Source organism: Thecamonas trahens (assembly GCF_000142905.1).
Source record: "Thecamonas trahens ATCC 50062 unplaced genomic scaffold supercont1.7, whole genome shotgun sequence".
In the NCBI taxonomy this organism is placed as follows: domain Eukaryota; order Apusomonadida; family Apusomonadidae; genus Thecamonas; species Thecamonas trahens.
Genome location: NW_013657673.1, coordinates 252,018 through 273,923, shown reverse-complemented (window position 1 = coordinate 273,923; position 21,906 = coordinate 252,018). Strand labels below are relative to the sequence as shown.

At 63.9% G+C, this 21,906-nt stretch overlaps 8 protein-coding genes across 8 annotated transcripts; 6 read left to right on the top strand and 2 right to left on the bottom strand.

Annotated features, from left to right (window-relative positions):
- Positions 1–297: 297 nt before the first annotated feature.
- AMSG_11670 (uncharacterized protein) lies at positions 298–5,125 on the top strand (the record flags this gene model as incomplete). Its single annotated transcript, XM_013906022.1, has 5 exons — positions 298–436; positions 606–2,435; positions 2,918–2,965; positions 3,665–4,380; positions 4,658–5,125. The coding sequence occupies 5 exons, from the start codon at positions 298–300 to the stop codon at positions 5,123–5,125; spliced, it is 3,201 nt and encodes a 1,066-aa protein (XP_013761476.1).
- A 167-nt stretch (positions 5,126–5,292) lies between these two features.
- AMSG_01844 (MYND finger domain-containing protein) lies at positions 5,293–6,383 on the bottom strand. Its single transcript, XM_013905899.1, has 2 exons — positions 6,332–6,383; positions 5,293–6,092 (listed from the first exon to the last, which is right to left on the bottom strand). The coding sequence occupies exons 1-2, from the start codon at positions 6,365–6,367 to the stop codon at positions 5,364–5,366; spliced, it is 765 nt and encodes a 254-aa protein (XP_013761353.1). The 5' UTR covers positions 6,368–6,383; the 3' UTR covers positions 5,293–5,363.
- Positions 6,384–7,005: 622 nt separating this feature from the next.
- On the top strand, positions 7,006–7,672 carry AMSG_01843 (uncharacterized protein; the record flags this gene model as incomplete). Its single annotated transcript, XM_013905898.1, has 2 exons — positions 7,006–7,212; positions 7,328–7,672. The coding sequence occupies 2 exons, from the start codon at positions 7,006–7,008 to the stop codon at positions 7,670–7,672; spliced, it is 552 nt and encodes a 183-aa protein (XP_013761352.1).
- Positions 7,673–7,916: 244 nt separating this feature from the next.
- Positions 7,917–8,215, top strand: AMSG_01842 (uncharacterized protein; the record flags this gene model as incomplete). The annotated part of the gene is made up of 2 exons (XM_013905897.1): positions 7,917–8,081; positions 8,204–8,215. 2 exons carry the CDS (start codon positions 7,917–7,919, stop codon positions 8,213–8,215), a joined length of 177 nt encoding a protein of 58 aa, XP_013761351.1.
- A 42-nt stretch (positions 8,216–8,257) lies between these two features.
- Positions 8,258–10,054, bottom strand: AMSG_01841 (uncharacterized protein; the record flags this gene model as incomplete). Its single annotated transcript, XM_013905896.1, has 2 exons — positions 10,007–10,054; positions 8,258–9,757 (listed from the first exon to the last, which is right to left on the bottom strand). The coding sequence occupies exons 1-2, from the start codon at positions 10,007–10,009 to the stop codon at positions 8,258–8,260; spliced, it is 1,503 nt and encodes a 500-aa protein (XP_013761350.1). The 5' UTR covers positions 10,010–10,054.
- Positions 10,055–10,734: 680 nt separating this feature from the next.
- AMSG_01840 (uncharacterized protein) lies at positions 10,735–16,227 on the top strand. Its single transcript, XM_013905895.1, has 2 exons — positions 10,735–12,637; positions 12,711–16,227. The coding sequence occupies exons 1-2, from the start codon at positions 10,760–10,762 to the stop codon at positions 16,203–16,205; spliced, it is 5,373 nt and encodes a 1,790-aa protein (XP_013761349.1). The 5' UTR covers positions 10,735–10,759; the 3' UTR covers positions 16,206–16,227.
- Positions 16,228–16,422: 195 nt separating this feature from the next.
- On the top strand, positions 16,423–18,281 carry AMSG_01839 (uncharacterized protein; the record flags this gene model as incomplete). The annotated part of the gene is made up of 1 exon (XM_013905894.1): positions 16,423–18,281. One exon carries the CDS (start codon positions 16,423–16,425, stop codon positions 18,238–18,240), a length of 1,818 nt encoding a protein of 605 aa, XP_013761348.1. The 3' UTR covers positions 18,241–18,281.
- Positions 18,282–20,474: 2,193 nt separating this feature from the next.
- On the top strand, positions 20,475–21,894 carry AMSG_01837 (uncharacterized protein; the record flags this gene model as incomplete). Its single annotated transcript, XM_013905893.1, has 1 exon — positions 20,475–21,894. The coding sequence occupies one exon, from the start codon at positions 20,475–20,477 to the stop codon at positions 21,843–21,845; it is 1,371 nt and encodes a 456-aa protein (XP_013761347.1). The 3' UTR covers positions 21,846–21,894.
- Between the last annotated feature and the right edge of the window lie 12 nt (positions 21,895–21,906).

The window sequence follows — 21,906 nt, the reverse complement described above, 5'->3', positions numbered from 1 at the left end:
GGGGTTGGGGGGGGGGGTTGGGGTAGTGGGGAGAGAGAGTGTGTATGTGGGGGGAGTGGTGGTGGTGATGGAAGAGAGAGAGAGAGTGAGAGAGAGTGTGTGAGTATGTGGTTGTATGTGAGATGTGTGGTTGTGTGTCTGCTCGTGTGTGTGTGTGTGGTGTGAGTCGGGGTCGTGCTGCGTCGTGGCAGCAAATGCTGCCAGCTGTGGCACCAGTGCCAGCTTTCAGCTGTGGCAGTCGTTGTTTGACGCCTTGGGCTGGCGCTGGTGGTTCACCCCTCTCGGCGCCAGTCAAAGATGGTGGCCAAGAAGCGCAAGTCGAAGCGTGTGTCGCTCAAGACGAAGTACAAGGTTGAGCGCAAGGTGAGGCAGCACCATAAGAAGATGAAGAAGTTGGCTCGTGCCGGGCAGGGCCCGCGCAAGTCCAAGAAGGACCGTACGTGGAGGGGGGGGGGATGGGAGGGGATGGATTTGGTGAGATGGCCAAGGATGGCGTATGGGTGGGCGTAGGGGTGGGCAGATGTGACTCACGCGAGGCATGGGGTTCGTGTAAATTTTGCGGGCGTGATGGGCGTGATGGACATGATGGGTGCGATGGGGAGTAGCGGGAGTTCCGAACCTGTGGCCGTTCAAGGAGCAGCTGATGCTGCGGGCCAAGGACCAGGCTGAGCGCAAGAAGGCCGAGGCGGCGGAGCAGAAGCGGCGGCGGAAGGAGCTGAAGGCAAAGCGGCGGGCAGCGGCAGCGGCAGGAATCGAGATGGCGCCCGAGGGTGCTTCGGAGATGGCGGCGTTTATGCGCAAGGCGCAGCAGGACAACTCTGCATTCAAGGTTGCGCAGGCGGAGCGCAAGGCGATGGAGGCACGTGGCGGCAAGATGACCGACTCGTCGCGGCGGGCGTTCTACCGTGACTTCCGCAAGGTTGTGGAGGAGGCGGATGTGCTGCTGGAGGTGCTGGACGCACGCGACCCGCTCGGGTGCCAGTGTCTGTCTGTGGAGGACTACGTGATGCGAAACCACCCGAACAAGCGGATTGTGTACGTGCTGAACAAGATCGATCTTGTGCCCAAGGAGGTTGTGGCGCAGTGGGCGTCGTTCCTCAAGTCGCGGTTCCCGACTATCTTGTTCAAGGCGACGACCAAGTCGCAGAAGAACAACCTGGCGCGCGGCAAGGTGAAGGCGACCAAGGCATCAACCAAGATGATGAAGACGACCGAGTCGCTCGGCGCCGATGCGCTTGTCTCGCTCCTCAAGAACTACTCGCGTTCGGGCGAGATCAAGACGGCGATCACGGTCGGAGTCATGGGCTACCCCAACGTGGGCAAGTCGTCGGTGATCAACTCGCTCAAGCGGTCCAAGGTGTGCAAGGCTGGGTCGTCGGCGGGCGTGACCCGTGCGACGCAGCTCATCAACCTCGACCGCAACATCAAGCTCATCGACTGCCCCGGCATTGTGTTCTCGGCGTCGTCCGAGGACGAGCTCATCCTGCAGAACGCGATCAACCTTCAGCAGGTCGACGATCCGATCGGGTGCGTCGAGGCCATCATGACCCGGGTCTCACCGGAGCACCTCATGTACACGTACAAGGTGCCTGTCTTTGCAGACGTCGACGACTTTCTGGTCCACATTGCTGAGAAGCACAACCTCATTGCCCGCAAGGGCATTCCCAACCGCATTGCCGCAGCCACCCTCGTGCTCAAAGACTGGATCTCGGGTGGCATCCCGTACTACACCCTGCCGCCGAGCGACTCGATCGCCAAGACCTCGCAGGTCTCGGCGCAGATTGTGTCCAGCTACAACGACGAGTTCAACCTCGACGAGGCGTTTGGCGCCGGCCAGTCGGCACTCCTTGAGGCTGCAGCCCAGCCGATGGACACCTCGTCGCGCTTTGCCGTCGTCAACGCCTCGGCGCCGGTCGGCGGCGACGCAGCCTGGCTCGCGGCCTACGGCGACGACGACGGCGCCATGGTCATCGAGGGCGAAGAGGGCACTGGCTCGCGCATCGGCGTCGACACCAAGGAGCTTCTCCGCCGCGAGCGCAAGGCCGCTGCTGCCGCCGCCCGCGCCGCCGCTGAGGACTCGGACTCGGGCCTCGAGTCGGACGAAGACATGGCGTTCATGGCCGCCCGTGCCAACCTCAAGGTCAACCAGGCGCGTGCCGCGACGATGAAGAAGAACAAAAAGGCCAAGGGCTTTATCACCTCGGCGCCGGCTTCAGGCTCGGACTCGGACTCGGCTGGCGACGACGCCGCGCCGGCCGGCCCGTCCTCGTCGTTCTCCTTCCGCTTTGCCGACGAGAACGCGTCCGATGCCGAGGCTTCGTCCGACGACGACGACGACGGCAATGCCAACTACAACTTTGCCACCGACTTTCGGCCGACCACCGTCGTCGGCGGCGATTCGTCCGATGACGACGACTCGTCTGATGACGACGACGGTCCGACGCGTATGCAGATGTATTGAACAGCCTGAGGCGGTCCTTGTATGTGTGGAGCTAGAGGCGGGCGATGACTCTGCGCTGTCAGCGCTGCCAATGAGCTCTTTTGCGCTGTTAGCTGGAAACGACTCGCATTTGGCAGCAGCTCGAGGACATAGTCCCTGTCCCGCACTTCAAGCGCTTTATGCGCACGCTCTCCATGAATGCACGTGGTGCGATGTGGCACGTGGCTCGGCGTTGCGCCACAAACCAGGGAAGTCCAGTCGTCGGTAGTGTAAGGCACGCGAATAATCAGCCCTCGTACGTTTGCTTATTTAAAGCTGTCTTTTGAGTCTGCAACGGAAACGACTTGCTTCTCAGAGTTGATGGGAGAGGGCATTGACGGAGGATGCCCACTGAAACAGCCCACCAATGGTCTCCACTTGCCGCCTGCCGTCGCTCCCGCGCGCTGACCTGTCAGGCGGAGCCACCTGTCGAAGCAGTTATAGCCATCTCCAAGTCCGGGATCTCGACACATTGGCACGTTACCTGTCAACACTAGCTATTACATGCCAGGCTTGACACCATCCTGCCGTTCACAACTGCTTGCTGCCGCACAGCGCGAAACACTCAACCGCAGTTGCGATGATGTGACATTTCTTGCATATGTGGCAGGAGTAGGCGTATGGAACAGGTGTTGCGATTGGTAGACAAGTGTTGGAAGCTATCTCCTCGAATGGCCCTTGATTGGCGGTCATCAATCAAGAAGAGAAACACCGGAGTTGCTCTATGTGGCGGGACAGAGCGTCGAAGGTGCAACGTTTCTCTCCCCCCCCCTGGAGCTGGCGTCGAAGGGGAGGGCTTGTGGGCAATGGGAGAGCCCACGTTCCCTCCAGCAGTGATGCATCTGTTCTCCTACACAGGCGAAATACCTGAAGAGCTTCAGTGTGTTGACTGCCGCCATCCGCTTCTCACGGGGGCACTCCACGGGTGCGGTCGCGGTGTGTGTGGATGGTGTTGCAAAAAAAGTGTCTGTGCCCTGTGCGGCCTTCCTCTGTCGCCTTCCTCGCTCCACCCGCTCTCGTCGCTTGTGCTCTCGCTTGCGTCCAAACTCCATGTCGTGTGCCTCCTTTGTGGGGTGACAGTTGGCTCGCGGGCGCAGCTACCGTCGCACTGGTCGGATGGTTCATGCTCCGGTGCTGCCAAATTTGCTGTCAGCCCAGTTCCCGTTGCCACGGCTTGGGCCGCAGCCGCGTCGGCGGTCCACGCCTCGCAGCTCGGCGCGCCGGGTGTTCCGCTGACGGTCACCATTCCGCTGGAGGGTGCAGACCGGTTCACATGGATTCAGTTTGGCTCGCAGCCTCCGGTTGCGCTGCCATCGGGACACGCGTCGCCGTCGCCGTCGTCGCGCCTGCTGGACGTCTCGGGTCTCTTGGCACACCTCGTTGGCCAGTACGTTATTTCACCGGTTTCATCGAGGCTCGTCCTGGTTGGCGGCACCACCGATGACACCTCACACGGAGCACTGATTCTTGCTCTCCTTGGCTTTACCTCGGTCTGGGTCTCTCCGCCGGAAGAGGCCCAGGGCGCGGTGACCTATTCGGGCGTGAGCTCGCCCGGCTACGCGTACGGTGTGAGTCAAATGTACTCCTCCACCTCGCGCAGCCCCTACCACGACGCATACTTTGCACCGCAGCCGCATGTAACCTCGTCTACTGTGCCGTCGGGCGCCACGTCGTCCGAGTCGATCTCGGCGCGTTCTGCTGCGTCATCGTCGTCGTCTGGTGGCGGCGGCAGCAGCACCCCTGGCATTGTTGTCATCACCAAGATGCGGCGCGTCTCAGCACGCGACGTCATCGCCCTCCTCTCCGAGCTTGATCCTGAAGCCGAAGGAATCTCTCGTGGGAGCTTTGAGCTTGCTCTCGACAAGCGCTTCCCGCGAGACGACACGTGGTACCTCCATCGTGTCCTCGATCGCGCCATTGGTCTGGGATGGATCCGCTCCAATTTGGATTCCCATTCTGCACCCCCCCGCCATCCACGTCTGCTTCTGCCTCTGCCTCTGCTCCTGCAAGTGCCACCAATTCCCGCCGAGCCAACATCAGGAGTCACGCTCTGAATGAGAGCGCCGACTCGCGGAAGGCTACGACCATTGCCCTCACTCGTGAGGGTATGCAGGAAGTCGCAGACGCCACCGATCGCCAGCTTGCATCTGCTCGTGCTTTTGCGCGGCTCTTGCTGAGCTCGGCGGTCAAGCACTCCTCTCCGAGGTGGGCAAGTCACTCGGCCCCATTTCGTCTGACTTGCTCAACCTCATGTTTGCCGATGCCATCCAGTCTGGTCTCGTCTCGCGCTACCGGGACACCAGCCGAGGCGACCACGTTGGGTGCAAGCTTTTTGTCTGGCCGCCGGGCACTTCGTCCGAGTCTTCGACCAACGAGTCGTCGCAGTCCTCGCTCACCGACGCTGTTTCAGACTCTGATGTTTACAATGACGGTGTCAACATTCTCCTGCGCATGCTGAGCAATTCCAACTCGGGCACTGTACTCCAGGCCTCTGTCGGCCAGCAAATCAAGGCTGCACTCGGCAGCCGATTCTTCTCGGGCCTTGGTCCGCGAGTCATCGACATTGCCGTCGCCCGCAAGCTCGTTCGCGTCGAGCGGCGGGAAGACTCGAATCAGACTCTCGTTTGCCGGCTCGACCAGGAATGATGTTGACTTGATGTGGACGCAGCCTCTCCAGTTATCTTGGGTATGGTGTGAGCTTTGGCCTCCCGCTCGCCTGCCCCCCTTTCATCTCTCGATTGTCTCGTCCAACTCTTACGCTCATTTGTCACAACCATCAACACCAGCTTCGCCCTGGACGGCCTTGATCTGCACAGCAAGCAAATTGTTTTATTTCTATTATCCTGCTCCTGTGCTTCCCTTGGGTGTTATTGCTACTGTAGCCTTACTTGGTGCAGCTCGCCTTGTGCCGCTTCCAGTCGGCCCGCTGGCACTCCTTCGAGCAGTACAGGATGTTCTTGCATCGCGCGCACCGCAGCTTGCCCTCATTGGTGCACGCGGCGAGGAAGCCCTGCGCACAACGGGATCGTGCCGAGCCAGGCGTCGCCCCCGAGTTGGCTACCTGTCCGCCGCTGGCTGCGGCCTTGGCGGCCTTGGCCTCGTTGTCGGCCTTGGCCTTAGCCCGCCACTCGCCGTTCTTGAGCGTGTCGAGCGTAAAGTCCAGCCGCTCAAAGTCGTCGTCGTTGTCGTAGATCATGCCAAGAAAGGCGTCGCCCATGACCCTCAGTGGGTTTCCTGCCGCCATGGCCACCAGGCTTGCCCGCTCGTTAAGCGGGAGGTTCTTGATCACGCCCTGGTCGTCGACGTAGAGAAAGACGCCGATGTAGTCGTGAGCCGCCTTGTTGACCAACAGCGGGACCGTGTCGACCGTGCTCATCAGCGCAAAGTGGTCGACAAGCTCGCTCGGCACCGTAGCACCACCAGGCATCTTCTCCTGCAGTTGCTGGCGAATCGCCTCCCGCTGTGCTTCCTTCTCCTCGGCAGAAGCTGACGGCGTGGCAGCCTGAAAGTGCTCCTTGAGCCGATTGGTGAGGCATTCGATCTTCTTACCCGGCGGGATGGCCACCGTCCACTCTTCCAACGCCTGGCTCTGGTCTGCTGGGATGTACACAATCTGCATGAGGAGAAAGAGAGGGTTCATGTGTGTGTGTGTATGTGCGTGTGTGTGTGTGTGTGAGTGTGAGTGTGTAAGGGAGGGAAGGGAGGGGGTGCGGCAGCGATCATGATCCAGATCAGCCACCCACGTATTGGAGAGTGCGGACAGCGGAGGGGCGGAGGGGGAAGGGGGGGGGGGGATGAGTGGTGCTTGGTGCTTGCATGCCAGCGAGTTGGCATGCTTCCTTGCTGGCGTACCTTGAACTCGTCCTGCTTGAATGTGAGGCTGGACATGATCGCTTCTTTCAGTGGAAGACGAGTGGTGCGTGGAGGGGGAGGGGTGGAGAAGAGGGTTGGCCACTCTCGCACTTGACCGCCGAGCGGTCGCTCTCTGCCCACCACATCATGCCACCAATCGGCACGGTGATCCCATCCACACGTGCAACTATCGTATGGTTAGCTAGCGCTCTCGTGGGATCAAGGTAGTATCCAAACACTCAGAGAACGCCCGTCGTCGACATTGTCAGAGATCGTCATCAAAAGGGTGGGTGGGTGGGGTGTTTCGCGCCTCCGTGGTGGAGCCGACATTGTCGACGCCTTCGGAGGGCTCTGCCAACCGCGAGTGTTAGTAGCAAAGCCCGCGGCAGGGCGTTGCCATCTGGTTGCCATGGGTGAGGGCAGGGGATTAATTCAATCCATCCATCTATCCGCCAACCTGTGCCTTCCCCTTGTCATGGTCCTGTTGTGGTCGAAGTTGATCTGTGGGGTGATGTGCGTGTTTCGCTGCCGTCGCCCACCCGTCCGCCGGTCACAGGCACACTTTGACCTTCTTCATTCATGACGCCACCTCAACTTGCGCTTGCACCACGCCTTGTACCATCTCTCTCTCCTTCCCTCCTCTACCTCCCGCCTTCCACACTCCCCCTTCCCTTATGCCACACTGGTGCCACGAGTGCGCGGCAGCGGTGGCTGTCGATGCTGCTGGCGCTTGCCTCGTTTGCTCTTCCGACTTTACCGAGGTCATTGACCCGGACGACCCGCCCGAGGGTTACGCCTCGCCCAGCGCACCTCATCCTGATGCCCATTCGCATCCCAACCCGCTACTTCCTTTGCTACCGCCGCGAGACATCCCTGCATCGGTACGCACCTCACCTCACGCCCACTTGCTCCCATCTCTCCCTCCCCCCCCCCCCCCCCCCCCTCATGCCCGCATCCGCATCCGCACTCATCACCGCCCCTCCTTCACATGCACAGCCTGCCACGATGCCTCCTGACTTTTACGCACACGTCCTGCAGAGCATGACGTCTGCGCTGCAGGCCATGGCCCAGCCTCCGTCGCCAGGATCGGTTCCGCCGCCAGCGCCAGCAGCACCATCGTCCGAGTCGTCAAGTTCAGCTCCTCCGCCATCGGCGGCGTCGTCATCACCTCCCCCGCCTTCGTCGTCGGCGCCTGGGTTGGCACCGGCTGTCGGTATGGTGTCAGTTGGCCCAGGCGGCCAACCGGCAGTCACGCGAGTTGTCCGCACAACCTCGGGGGCTTGCCGAGCACTTCCGGAGCCGCGGGGCTCTCGCCTGTCTTTGAGGTCTTTGGGCAAATGATGCGGTCGCTCGGCTCGGTCCACCGCGCGCAGCAGGCACCGCCGCTCCTGCCCACTTCGTTCATGCAGCTCCGGTTTTCCAGATCCGGCTAGGCGCTGGCGGACGTCCCGGCCAGGCGCCGCCAACACTGGGTGACTATGTCCTGGGCGGCGCGTCGTCGCTGCAGGCGGTCATCGACAGGCTCATGCAGCTCGACCCCAACCATGCCGCCGCACGTCCTGCCGCCTCCTCGTTCGTGGAGTCTATGCCAATGGTCAAGGTTCTTGCAAGTCAGGTCGCTGACTCTGCAGCTTGTGCCGTCTGTCAGGAGGAGTACACCGAGAGCGAGACGGTTGCCGAGCTCCCGTGCCACCACCTGTTCCACAAGGCCTGCATCGTCCCGTGGCTCAAGTCGTCCAACTCGTGTCCGGTCTGCCGCCACGAGTTGCCCACCGATGCGAACGTGAGTGCGCCGCCTCCGACAGCCGCAGCGCCGACAACAACAACAACAGCAGCAACACCTGCTGGCGCTGGCGATGCAGGGGCAAGCAGTCCCGAGCCTGATGCCGATCTTTACCGGGATGCTACATCGTGATGAGCAGATGGTCATGATGTGGCCTTCTTCTTGGCGACCTTCTTCTTGACGCCCTTCTTCTTGACACCCTTCTTCTTGGGCGTGCCCTTCTTCTTGGGCGTGCCCTTCTTCTTGGGCGTGCCCTTCTTCTTGGGCGTGCCCTTCTTCTTGACGCCCTTCTTCTTGACGCCCTTCTTCTTGGTGACACCCTTCTTCTTCTTGACCGATCCGGGTGCGCTCGAGCCGCCGGTGGCCTTCTTCTTGGGCGTGCCCTTCTTCTTGACACCCTTCTTCTTGGCGGCCTTCTTCTTGACACCCTTCTTCTTGGCGGCCTTCTTCTTGACGGTCTTTTTCTTGGGGCTGGGCGGCGGCGAGGCATCGGCGCCATCGGCCTTTTCGGCGGAGGCTGCGTCTGGTGCGTCGGACTCGGGCTCGACAGCGGCATCAGCTGCAGCATCGGCAGCAGCCTCGTCGTCAGGCAGTGGCTCCCCGTCGGCCTTGGCCTTCTTCTTCTTCTTCTCCTTGTCCTTCGACTTGGCCTTACTCGGCGCGTCGGGCTCAGAGCTAGAAACCGCCGCCTCATCGGCGTTGTTGTCGACCCGGGGGGTGCTTGTCTGCGTCATGAGGTCGGCAAAAAGCTGCTCCACACATGTCTTGAGGCAGGCGTTAATAAAGGAAGCTTCGGTGGTGGTGAATTCGTGGACCACGAGCGAGGGCGAGACGCGGACCTCGATGATGAACTTGTTGGCGTCGCCGACCCATCGGCGGAGCTTGCGATGCGGAAAGACCGCGAGGATGGCAAAGGTGTCGTGAGCGACAACAACAAAACCCTGCGTGCCGACGCCAAGGCGGACCTTGCGCTCGAATGATGGCGACGGGCAGGGGCGGATCCATACCGTGTTGAATAGCGATGTCGACGAGGCAGCCTCGATGTACCGCGTCCGCGCCGCTTCGCTGCTCAGCCCAGACAGCTTGGCCCACTCGGCAAGAATAGCTTCTTCCCAGTCATCCATCGACTTGTCCCTGGCCATGTGACTCGGCACGTAGTCTTCGATGTGGCGGGTCTTGAGAAAGCCGCGCGCGTGGCGGCCGGCGTCAAAGTCGCCAAACAGCGCCTGGCAGTGCAGGCCGCCGAGCGAGGCAACCTGATCAGAGTCGGGCAAGCACTGTGATGATGCAATCCACGTCGCCACCTCCAGAAAAATCAAGTTGTTAACCACAGCGTCCGAGACAGCCAACAGCTTGTCGGTGGCAAACATGAAGAGAGAGAACTGGATCCATGGCTTGGTCTCCTCGGGAAAGTCTGCCCACTTGGTGAGGAGATCCGGGACAACCACGCTGTCATCAAGCAGGGTCCGGCTCTTGCTCGTAGCACAAAAGATAGCAAATAGCTGCCCAAACCGCTCCTCCACCCCCAGCTTGCTCATCACCGCCACCTTGAGTTGAGCGCCCGTCGTCCCCGCCTCGAGTGCCAATGTCTTGACCTCCTTGTTGGCCAGGAACACCCGGCACAACACCCGCGATGGTGCCGCCTACAGCCACATCCCATACCTGTGAGTCACATCCTACTTTCTCCCCTATTCTGCGCCCCTCCTCCCTGCAACAGCTACCGTAGTACCCTACGTTATTCGCCCCCCAAGCCCCATACCCGCAGCGTGGTATGCCGACGGCCGTTGGCCCGCTCACTCGGTCGGTGGAGCCAGCCATGGCCAAGGCCAAGCGTCTCAGTCCCAGCCAAAGAGCCACCGGTACAACCACCAAATCTAACAGCCACCACTTACCATTCTACTCTCTGCCAGGGAGAGAGAGATGCAAGTACTTTGCGAGCGATAGAGTGAGTGCGGTGTCGAGCCGCGGAAGAGCGAGCGCGAACGAGTGGCAGCGGTTGAGTGGGGAGGGGAAGGGGGGGGGGGAGGGGATGTGGTGTATGATATACGATATGTGGTATGTATGTGTTGGTGGATGGGGGAATTGTGTGGTGATCGTGGGGTGATTGTGTGGTGATCGTGGGGGTGATCGTGGGGTGATCGTGGGGGTGATCGTGGGGTGATCGTGGGGTGACGTCAAGTGGACACCGAGACAGAGGTGGGGTTGGCGGGGAGGTAGGGAGGCGAGGGGAGGGGGTGGCAGTACTTGACGCTGGAGAAGATGAGCGAGTCCGAGTCAGGCTCGTACGAGGAAGATTGCGAGTACTTTGGTCTCTTCAAGGTGGGAAACAAACCGTCTGTCGTTCTTCCTCGTCTTCATGCCTCTGGTGACGGCGCCCAGCTCCCGCCCGAGTCGCGGCTGCTCGCCCTGTCCAACACCTACGCAAAGGTGGTGGTGGCTGAGCCCACAGGTATGCTTCCCTTCTCCTCTTTCCCCTCCCCCCCTCCCCCCCTTCTATCTACCCTGCTCCCCCACTTTGCCAAGGGCAGTGCCCTCGGCCCAACTGGGCCATCCCCCTCCCCTCCCCCCTCGCCTTCACCGTGCTGTGAGGTTGGATGAAGCGACTCACCGGGTAGTGCGACACAGGCGGAGTGTATGTGCTGGATATGGACAGCGTGCTGCCAAGCGATGCAACAGCCGTGAACAGAAATCTGAGCCAGATCGAGGTCGTCATTCCCGAGCCTGTCCACCTGCCGGACGTCGAAGACATCAGGTTTCTCGCTCTCTCGTGCGACGAGCTGACGCTTGCGGTCGGCACCGCCGCCGAGGTGGTTCTGGTCGACATGCGAGTGCTTGCGCGGGCGGCACCAGGCTCGACTGTTGGCGTGGTTGGGCGAGTCGCGGTGGGGGCGGCGGTGGTGGAGATGGAGTGGAACACAGGCAAGTTTCCGGACCTGCTGGCAGTGGTCTCGGCCGACGAGCAGCTGGTGCTTGTGCGCGCCGACGGCGAGCTGGCTGGCTCGGGCAGTGTGGCTGGCGTGCTGAGCGTGAGCTGGTCGCCCAAGGGCTCTAAGCTGGCCTGTGGACTGAGCAACGGAAGTATTACCACCCACTCGGTGCCTGCGCTCACTGTGTCGGGCGCAGGCATACCGGCACCACCGGCAAGCGAGGCTGATCTGGCCGGCTGCGTACCGGTCTCGCTCTCGTGGATCCACAACACGCAGTGGGCGGTGTGGTACGGTGCGGCCGAGGCACCGCACCATGGCGGCGGGATGGCTGTTGTCTCACGACACGGCGGCGAAGCCAGCTTCATGGAGCTCGATGTGGCACCGACGCGGCCGAGCGAGAAGCGTGGCGTGCGGGCACAGTTTGAGCTTCTGCGGCCGTGGCTGCTGATGGCGGTGGCCACTTCAGCCAGTAAGGACATCGACCTGGCTCAGCAGGACTCTGCTGACGAGCCGTGGAAGCTACTGCTGCTTAATGAGGGTGCCGAGGCCGCAATTCCACTGTCGTTGAAGAACAGGAAGGAAACCTACAACCTCGGCACCGCATGGTACACCTCGCCCAAGGTCTACCATGCAAAGTGCCCGACCGACTACACCGAGCTCCCGCCACCGCTGCCTGTTCTTCTCACACTCACCACCGACGGCGCGATGGTTGTCCACGGCCTCCACGCAGCGCGCCCCGAGGAGCTCGAACGGGTCGCCGAGGTCATGACTGTCAGGCAGTCTCTGCCTGACGCGCCTCAGGCTGAAGCTAGCCCTGGCGATGGCCCAATCATTCTCGGTGGCCCGCCCGCGGCAGCGTCGCCCGAGCCTGCGGCAGAGGCTGGTGACGGCCCGATCATTCTCGGTGGTCCACCCGCGGCGGCATCACCCGAGCCTGCGGCAGAGGCTGGTGACGGCCCGATCATTCTCGGTGGTCCACCCGCGGCGGCATCGCCCGAGCCTGCGGCAGAGGCTGGTGACGGCCCGATCATTCTCGGTGCCCCCCCGCCGTCGTCTGACATCAAGCCATCAACCGGTTTTAAGACCGGTGGCTTCAACCTCGGCGGCAACAAGGGCAAGTCACCGACGACTGGCGGGTTCAACCTCGGCGGCAACAAGGCCAAGACACCGACGACTGGCGGGTTCAACCTCGGCGGCAACAAGGCCAAGACACCGACGGCTGGCGGGTTCAACCTAGGTGGTAACAAGGCCAAGACACCGACAGCTGGCGGGTTCAACCTCGGCGGCAACAAGGCCAAGACACCGACGGCTGGCGGGTTCAACCTAGGTGGTAACAAGGCCAAGGCAGCGACAGCTGGCGGGTTCAACCTCGGCGGCGACAAGGCCAAGGCAGCGACAGCTGGCGGGTTCAACCTCGGCGGCAACAAGGCCAAGACACCGGCGGCTGGCGGGTTCAAACTCGGCGGTGACAAGAGCGCAGATTCGCAGAAGAGCGATGCTGCGGACGCACCAGCCGCCAGTGCAGCGGACGCCTCGGCTGACACGGAAGCGGCGCCTAGTCCGGCAGGGTCAGGTTCGGCACCGGTTGTTGAGCTGGTGGACATGCCCGCAGTGACTGCACCGATGAAGCCCATCAAGATCGGGTTCAACCTCGCGGCAACAAGCCAAGACACCGACGGCTGGCGGGTTCAACCTAGGTGGTAACAAGGCCAAGGCAGCGACAGCTGGCGGGTTCAACCTCGGCGGCGACAAGGCCAAGGCAGCGACAGCTGGCGGGTTCAACCTCGGCGGCAACAAGGCCAAGACACCGGCGGCTGGCGGGTTCAAACTCGGCGGTGACAAGAGCGCAGATTCGCAGAAGAGCGATGCTGCGGACGCACCAGCCGCCAGTGCAGCGGACGCCTCGGCTGACACGGAAGCGGCGCCTAGTCCGGCAGGGTCAGGTTCGGCACCGGTTGTTGAGCTGGTGGACATGCCCGCAGTGACTGCACCGATGAAGCCCATCAAGATCTCGTCGGTCTTTACCAAGGGCTTTTCGATGAAGGGCACGCGTGATGGGGCTGGAGCATCGAACTCTTCCGCGGCGGCAGCGCCAAAGGTGGCAAGTGCGGCGCGCGCGGAACACCACCCGCTGGAGCAGCAGTACCACGACGAGTTTGCACACATGCGGTCGGCACTGAACGAGGTCGCACAGTTGCGCGCTGCGTCGGGGGCGCTCATCAAGGAGGTGGCCGCGGGAGGCGCGGATCAGTTTTCGGCGCGTCGCATGGAGTCGACGGCGTCGATGGCAGCGGCACTGGCGGCCAAGATGGAAGCGCTCAAGCGCGAGGCCGTGGATCAGGAGCACAAGCTCAGTGCGCTGGGACAAGAGCTGGTTACCGAGTGCGCACAGGCGAAGGACGGCCACACGCTTCTGTCCAAGCGGGCGGATCCGCACTACCAACAGCTGCTCAGCGCCCGTGCGCTGGATCCCGAGTCACAGCAACATGCGCGCAAGCTGCAGGCAAGCGTGCAGGAGGTCGAGCGGTCGCTCTCAGTTCTTGAGGGCCACATCTCGCGGATGCTGGCGTCACAGGACCGCGGCGTCCACGCACAGCGCGCGCGGCCGTCGCTCTCGGCAATTTACGGCTCGATTGCCGCGCAGGTCCGAGCTGCGCAGGTTCACAAGGCCGATCTGGACCAGATGGAGGCCCGCATCGATGCACTGCTGCGGCATGTGGGCAAGTCGCCGGTGTGTGGTCGCTCGCGGCCTCCACGCTCACTCTCGCCCGGCAGGCCCATGCCAAGCGATGCGCGGGTGCTCTCGACTTCTGTGCGGATGCGGACGCCGGGCCTCGGGGCGTCGGAGATGAAACGGCGGATGGGCGAGATTGCACACGCGGTGCAGAGCTCAGGTACAGTGGTACCGGTCCGGCGTGCCCGTACCGAAGCGTCCACCGACGTCGATGCCTCTCTTGTGGCAACCATTGCCGACCTGCGGGTCCGTGCAACCGAGATGAATCTCCCGACCGGTTCCCACGGTGTGCGGGCAGCAGACGCCATTGCTCGTCAGAGGAGCAAGGCGCCCGCGCAGGCCGCAGCTGCGGTGGCGCCCGCTGGCAGCATCAAGCTTAGCGCGCCCAAGCCGCTGAGCATGGCCGACGTCGGGCTGTCGGCAGCTGCTGCCGAAGGCCTTCCGGCCGCGGGCACGCCCAAGGCCGCGATGAAGTCCAAGTTCAACAAGTCGGGCCTTGTCACCCCCGCCACCACCGGGCTGGGCAAGGTTGAGCCGGTTGCCAAGGCTGCTGCTGGCGCGAGCTCTGGAAACGCGTTCAAGGTCAACAAGCCGACTCTGGCTACCGGCGCCGCCAAGCCCGCAGGCCTCAAGACCGCTTCTACTGCAGCGGCGAAACCGGCGGCCGCGGCGGGTGGTTTCAAGGCCGGCGGTTTCAAGGCCGGCGGAGCCAAGACAAGTGGCGGTGCGACTGCTGCCGGGGGTAAGCTTGCGTCTGCGACGGGCGGATTCAAGGCTGGCGGGGCCAAGACTGGCGGGTTCAAGGCCGGCGGGTTCAAGGCTGGTGGTGCCAAGGCTGGCGGCGCTGCTGCTGCTGCTGCCACCGCCGACAAGCCGGCGTCTGCGACGGGCGGGTTCAAGGCCGGCGGGTTTAAGGCCGGTGGGTTCAAGGCTGGCGGAGCAAAGACTAGTGGCGGCGCGGCCGCTACCGCTGACAAGCCAGCATCTGCGACGGGCGGGTTCAAGGCCGGCGGGTTTAAGGCCGGTGGGTTCAAGGCTGGCGGAGCAAAGACAAGTGGCGGCGCGGCCGCTACCGCTGACAAGCCAGCATCTGCGACGGGCGGGTTCAAGGCCGGCGGGTTTAAGGCCGGCGGGTTCAAGGCTGGTGGAGCCAAGACAAGTGGCGGCGCGGCCGCTACCGCTGACAAACCAGCATCTGCGACGGGCGGGTTCAAGGCCGGCGGGTTTAAGGCTGGCGGGTTCAAGGCCGGCGGGTTCAAGGCTGGCGGTGCCAAGGCAAGCGGCGCTGCTGCTGCTGCCACCGACAATCCGGCGTCTGCAACGAGCGGGTTTAAGGCCGGTGGATTCAAGGCCGGCGGATTCAAGGCCGGTGGAAGCGGCAAGCCAGCCTCATTTGCGCTCAAGACCAAGTTTGGGTCGACAAGTGCGGGGGCTGTACCGCCAACCCCGTCGGGATTGTCGAACGCCTCGCCGTTTGGAGGCGATGATGACGACGATGACGACGACGATGACGACGACTTTGACGATGACTTTGATGACGATGATGATGTGTCTGACTCGGGCGAGGCCCTCACCCGCGCTTATCAGTCGCACTCACGCCTTGTTGCGTCTGTCTCGGACAACGACTCGTCGGGCTCGGGTGGCCGCCCGGCAGTGTTCCGCGGTGGCGTCACGCCGACGCCATCGCCTCCCGAGTCTGGCTCCGACGCCGACTACTCGGGCTCGGATGGGCGGCCGGCCGTTTTCCGCGGCGGCGTTTCGCCAAGCCCTTCGGGATCTGCTAGCGATGGTGACGACAATGACGACGCCACCTCGTCGTCGAGTGGCGTTGCTGCCACTCTCTCGTCGCTCAACAAGGGTGGGTTCAATTCTGGTGGCTTCAAATCCGGCGGGTTCAAGTCTGGCGGATTCAAGGCCGGCACGGCATCTGGTGGCGCTGGCGCGGCTGCCGGCGGGTTCAAGTCCGGCGGATTCAAGTCCGGCGGGTTCAAGTCCGGCGGATTCAAGGCCGGCACGGCATCTGGTGGCACTGGCGCGGCTGCCGGCGGGTTCAAGTCTGGCGGGTTCAAGTCCGGCGGGTTCAAGGCTGGCACGGCATCTGGTGGCGCTGGCGCGGCTGCCGGCGGGTTCAAGTCTGGCGGGTTCAAGTCCGGCGGGTTCAAGTCCGGCGGGTTCAAGTCTGGCGGAACGTCTTCAGCATCGACCGGTGGCGGTTTCGGCAAGTTCTCTTCCGGTGGCTCGGCTGCCGGTGGCGGCGGTGCTGGCGGCGGTGTCGGATTCGCCAAGTTTGGTGGAGGCGGCAGCAGTGCAGGTAAGACTTCGTTTGGATCAGCCGCGTCTGGCGGCAGTAACAGCGGCGGGTTCAAGACCGGTGGCTTTAAGTCTGGCGGGTTCAAGCCCGGAAGCGGCGCCGCGTGGCAGCCGCGATGAATAAACATCCTGTACGTATCCGCGTCTGCTGTGCTGTCGATCGTCAAGTCGCATGCGGCAGTCGAGCGGGCGGCCGCCGGCCGAACCCTTCGCCACAGCAAACGTCGCTCTCCCCGCCCTGCCACGGGTCCGACTTTGCATCGCCTCTCTCTCTCTCTCTCTCTCTCCCCCCCCCCCCCCCCCCCCCCCCCCTTCTCACGCTTGCGCTACAGGTGACATGGACGGCGACGAAGGGCTGTTTGCGGCTGGACAACTGCTGTTGCGCTCCAATGCGCCGGACCCGTCCAACCCGGCTCTCTCCTCGTCACCTTCCAATAGTACCGAGGCTTCCACCGAAAACGGACCGGTCTCCGTAGCCGAGTCTGTCGACGGCTCTACCGGCCTCAGCGAGCTCAACGGCCCCAGCGAGCAGAAGCAGGGCAGCCAGTGTAGCAATGGTGCGGGTAATGAGCCCGCGACTGAGGCCGACGGCGCGGCGACGGGCAACGATGGAACGAACGATGCGGTGGACGATGCGGTGGACGATGCGGCGGACGATGTGGCGGAGGATGTGGCGGCTGGAACGACTGGACAGACTGAGAGCGGAGAGAGTCCGTCGTCGTCAGACGATGTCCTTCAGCGGGCCGAGGTACTGCTGGAGATCGAGTCGGCGGCTTGCTACCGTGTCCAGGGCGCGGAGCACAGCCGCGAGCTTATTACCGAGGGGCGACTCTCGTTTCTCTCGGTGGCATCGGAGCCGCGGAACGTGGTCTTTCTCGCTTGTACAGCCGCATTTATGTGCCCGCTTGCCGGAAGCCATGTTCCGTCGCTCCGGGTCCGCGATCGGTTCTACATCTTCCCCATGCCAGGCTTCTTCTACGGCGTCATCTTTCCAGTCTCGACGCCGCTACTGCTACTGGCCCAGTTTGAGGCGCTGCTCGCACAACACACATGCTTCCGCATCCGCGACCCACCATTGCCACCGACGCCGCGTCCGGCAGCGGCTCGGCCGTCGTTTGAGGACCAGCTCGACGCTGCGGCGGCCGGGCCGAGCGGCGACGACGACAAGGCGGAAGCGGCACATGGAGCTGGCGTGAGTGCACGTGTGCAGCCAAGTAAGGTTATCGAGGCCGAGACGCGGCCGATGGAGGAGTGGATGGCGGATCCGCGCATTGTGGCGCAGCCAGACGCGGCCATGCGCGGGGTGACGGCCGGCGGGGCGATTGCGGCAGCTATTGCCATTGCTGGTGGCATGCACACGCTGACGTACGTCAAGCCCGAGCCCGTGTGGGTGCGCGGGATGCGGGCGACGGCCGGCGGTATCGACTCGTCGACCGCATACCTCGGGCGCGGCCTAGAGAGCTCGGCGCGAGTTCTCGGGGGAACCATCCGGGCGTCAGGCGAGTCGATCAAGTCTGTGCTCTCGCCGTCGGCGGTGAGCGTGTCGGCGCGGGTCTCGCAGAACGTCAAGATGGTCCGCATGGCATCGGGTGCTGCCGTCATGGTATCCAATGTGCTGGTCAAGGGCGTGGCGGCGGCGGCGCGGACCATTGGTCAGTCTACCGCCGAGGCGCTGGCGGAAACGTCTGTCGGCCAAAAGCTGGGCGCTTCGGCAGCCAACCCGACGGTCGAGGCGCTGCGTGACGTTGGATTCTCGACGCTCAAGGGCGTGGACACGCTGTTTACCGCCCTCGAGTCGGCCGGGCGCATCCTGCTCACCGACGTCTCGACAACTACCGCCGGAGTGGTCGGCCACAAGTTTGGCCCGCAGATGGGCGAGCTCGCGCAGGACACGCTCGGCGCGGTTGGCAACGTGGCTGGCTCAGTTGTCGCGTACCAGAAGGTCGGCTACAAGACTGTTGCCACACTCGCCGGCAAGGAGACCGTAGCGACGGTGCTGGCGACCGAGAAGAACAAGCCTCCCCCGGGCTCGTCGCAGCCGGACCCGCTGCTGCTCTCCATGGGCATGTTACCCGCGCTTGCGGCGGCGTCGTCGGCATCGTCGGCGTCGAGCGTCAGCCCGGCAGCCAAGGCCGAGGACGGCAGCAGCGCCTAGACTAGCCTCGCGTGTTGAAGATTGAACTGTTTTCTTTCATTGCTCGTCGTACTCGTTACGAAGGTATTTGGTGTAGTTGGCAAAGACGCCCGGCGGCGGCGAGCGGGCGTCGCCGGAGACCGGCTTCCAGTCTGGGTGAAACGGGTCGCGGGCGGCGAGCCGCTCGGCTTCAACAGCCATGGCGGCGCGCCACTCGGCGACAGCCTCGTCGGCGGCATCGTCGTCGAGCGCGCTGGGCTCCATGCCATACGCCTCGTGGGCGCCTGGCGGGAGCTGGGCGAGCGCATCGTAGTAGGCGTATGGGTTTGCCGACGACGAGAGGAACGAATTGACCTGGAGTTGGGCCGGGAGGGACATGGCAGAGAGGGCGGCGCGGGCGCGCGGGTCGGCTCGGCTCGGCAGGCCGGAGCCGCCCGAGCCCGTGCTTGACGCCGGGCGCAGTGACGGGGGAAGAGCGGTGCGAAGGAGAGCCTCCGAGTGCGGGACGAGATATGTCGATGACTCTGGCGGATTGGCGACGATCGAGCGCGGGCCGTAGTGGTCCGAGGTGGCCACTGGCGCCTGGAGCGGGAGCTCGCGTGGCGGCGTCGAGTCGAGCATGGGGACCGAGTCGTCGTTGAGGACGGCAGTGCCGGGCAGGTGGAGGTTGGTCACGTCGCACTCGCGGATGATGAGGTCGATACGCGACTGGATGTTGGAGACGACCCGCGCTACTGATTGTGGGCGGGTGGACGAGTCACGCGGCCGCCACTTGGGGCCCTGGCGCGAGAGGGTCGAACCGACGGGCCGCGCCTCAGCAGCGCGGGCCTTGGACCCGAGCGGACGACGGGTCTGCGGCTTGCGGGCCTTGCCCGTCTGCGAGCACTTGGCACAGAACTGCGACTGGCGAGCGAGGTAGCCGTGGGCACATCGGGAGAGCGGTGCGCGGCGCGGGCGCGGGTGCGACGAGGCCTGCCCACGGGGCTCCTGCCGTGGCGGTGCGGCTGCCGCGGCTGCTGCTGCTGCTGCTTGCGCCATGCGACGGGCGCGGGCGCGGCGGCGCTTGGTTGACGGCGAGACTGGGTCGGCCTGTGCCTCTGGCGGCGCCGGACGTGCTGGCGTTGGCACTGGCGTGCGCGGGCTGCCGGACCGCGGTGCGGGCGACGGCCGGCTCTGGGGGCGGATGGAGCGGCGCGCGGGCGACGGCGTCGATTCAACGTGCTGCGGGTGCGGCAGATCAAGAGTGGCGATGGACGAGTCCGGGTTGCCCGGGGCCGGGCGGAGGCGGGTCGAGTAGACGACAGCGGAGACCGAGAGCGAGGCCGAGGACGGCGGGAGCGGCAGGCTGGAGCGAGAGGCGAGGTCTGCGGGGGCAACCAGAACGACGTCCAAGTCACGGCGGACGGCGCGATGGGCGAGCGACTTGCCGTGGAAGAGGACGTCCCAGGCGGGAGCAGACCACGCACCGAGCACGGTCTCAGCGGCGGGAGCAGCGCCTGAGGGCGGCAGCGACTGGACGAGCTCGATGGAGAGCGGAGTGTCTGCGAGGTATGCGGCGAGCGCGTCCTCGTCCCACTCGGGATCAAAGCGGGCTTCAAAGACAAACTCGTCGTTGACCCTGATGGCGCCCGAGAGCGGAAAGGCGCGGGTAGTATGCTCGCGGCCGATGAGTGCGAGTCGGAGCGAGAGTGCCGAGGCACCCGGGCGAGGCGGCGGGAAGAAGGTGATGCGCGAGACGTCCTTGACGGTGATGTATGCATGGAGGATGGTAGTGGTCATGATGTGGAGGAGGAGGGGAGTAGTCACTGTGCCCACTGTGGCTGGTGTGGCTGGTGTGGCTGGTGTGGCTGGTGTGGCTGGTGTGGCTGGTGTGGCTGGTGATGGCCGTTGCTGGTGTGTGCTTTGGTTGGTTTGTGTGGGGTGAAATGTGATTACTTTTGCTTCAATTCGTTGTTACCTGGTAATCGTTGCCGCCATCCATGGTTTCGTCATGCATTTATTCGTTGCCTTTCCTTGGTCCTTCGGTTGGGTCGTTTTTGGCGCCAACTCGGACAGTCTGGCCGACATGGTGCCACGTTTGGGAGAGCCAGCAGACAGGGCATTCTGCGGTGGGCGGACAAGGGGCGCGGGAGGGTAAGCAACGTAACTCCATAGGGCACCTCACCACTGCCACCACTCCCTTACGCCCTCCAAGCACCTGCCACCCCTCGCCACCTCCACCTCTACGACTGCACCGCCGCTGGGACGGGCAGGCCATGGAGGCTAAGAAGGCTGCCCGCGAGGCTGCCCGCAAGCGACTGGACGAGCGCCGCCAGGCCATGCGAGCCGGGGAGGCTGCCGCAACAGGGGCAACAGGAGCAGGACTTGCGTCGAACCCGCCTCGCGCCTCGCTGGCTCCGCTGGCGCAGGACTCGGACGAGGAGGCCTCGACCTCGTGGGTCTCGGACGGCTACACGTACACCGACGGTGAGTCGGACGACCCGCCTGCTGCTGCGCCGCCACGGCTGATCGTGCCGGGGCGAGGCGGCGCTGGTGAGATGGAAGACGCTGATAGTGATGACACCGCCGCTGCTGGAGTTCGAGCCAGCGGCGCGCCGCCTAGCGGACGTCTGCCTCCGCTGCCGGCAGGTGGCGCATCGGGAAGTGAGGCGGACGGGCTCGGCCAGACCGGCGGGCGGAGAGTGCTCGAGCCGATTCGGGTCGGTGGCGGCGCGGACGACAACGCACTGGTCCTCGACCCGGACGATGTGGTCGACGCCGAGCCGGAGGCTAACATTTCGGTTGTCCGGGCTAGCGGAGTGTATTCCGGCGCCCGCGCAGCGCCTGTGGGCACGTACTACCGGCAGACGGCCAAGGGCGCGTTCACCAAGACCAAAGACGGCCCGAGTGGTGGCGACGCTGGGTTTGGTGGTGGCGATGGCGACGCCGCCGACTCGGACACGGCGGCGTCGGCGCAGCGGCGGCGAAACGCGATCCTGGCCACCACGCTGGCCCAGTCTGTGGTGGACTCGTGGGCCAAGCTTGTCTCTGCGCTCTTTGTCTTTTGCCAGGGCTGTGCCGCTGGCCTCGCCATCACGGTCTTCATCCTCAGCTACGTGGTGACCGATCGCGACAACGTTGCCTTTCTCCGTGTTTTCTCGCCGATGGCGCGGTCTGTCCAGGGCCTGTTCTTCTTCTTTCTTTCGCTCGCCTTTCTGGGCGCGGTCGACAAGTACGCCAAGGACAAGATGGGCCGGTGGTACGGCTCGTGGTCGCGTCAGGGCGTCGATCTCCTCGCTCTTGCTCTCTACGCGCTTGCGCTCTTCTTCACCTCGCTTGCCTCGTCGACGTCAGACGTCATGTACTACGCTCACGAGCGCATCCCGGGCTGGTTCGAGGCGCCCGGCGCCATCACCTCGTCGTTTGACTCGACGCTCACCCAGTGGCACGCCTACAACAACATCCGCATCTGGGCCACCATCATCGCCTGGGCCGTCCTCTCGCTCGAGACGACGCCGTACAACATCAACGACTCCAACTACGCCCTCCATCTCCGCGCCACTGGCGCCCAAGGTGTCCACGCCCCAGCTGTTCCCGGCCAGGGCGCCGGACCGCGCGGCCGTGTTGGCATCGTCTCGACAGAATGAACACACGTGTGACACTCAGCCGCTGCACGTAGATAAACCATGTTGCGCGGCTCCGCAACGT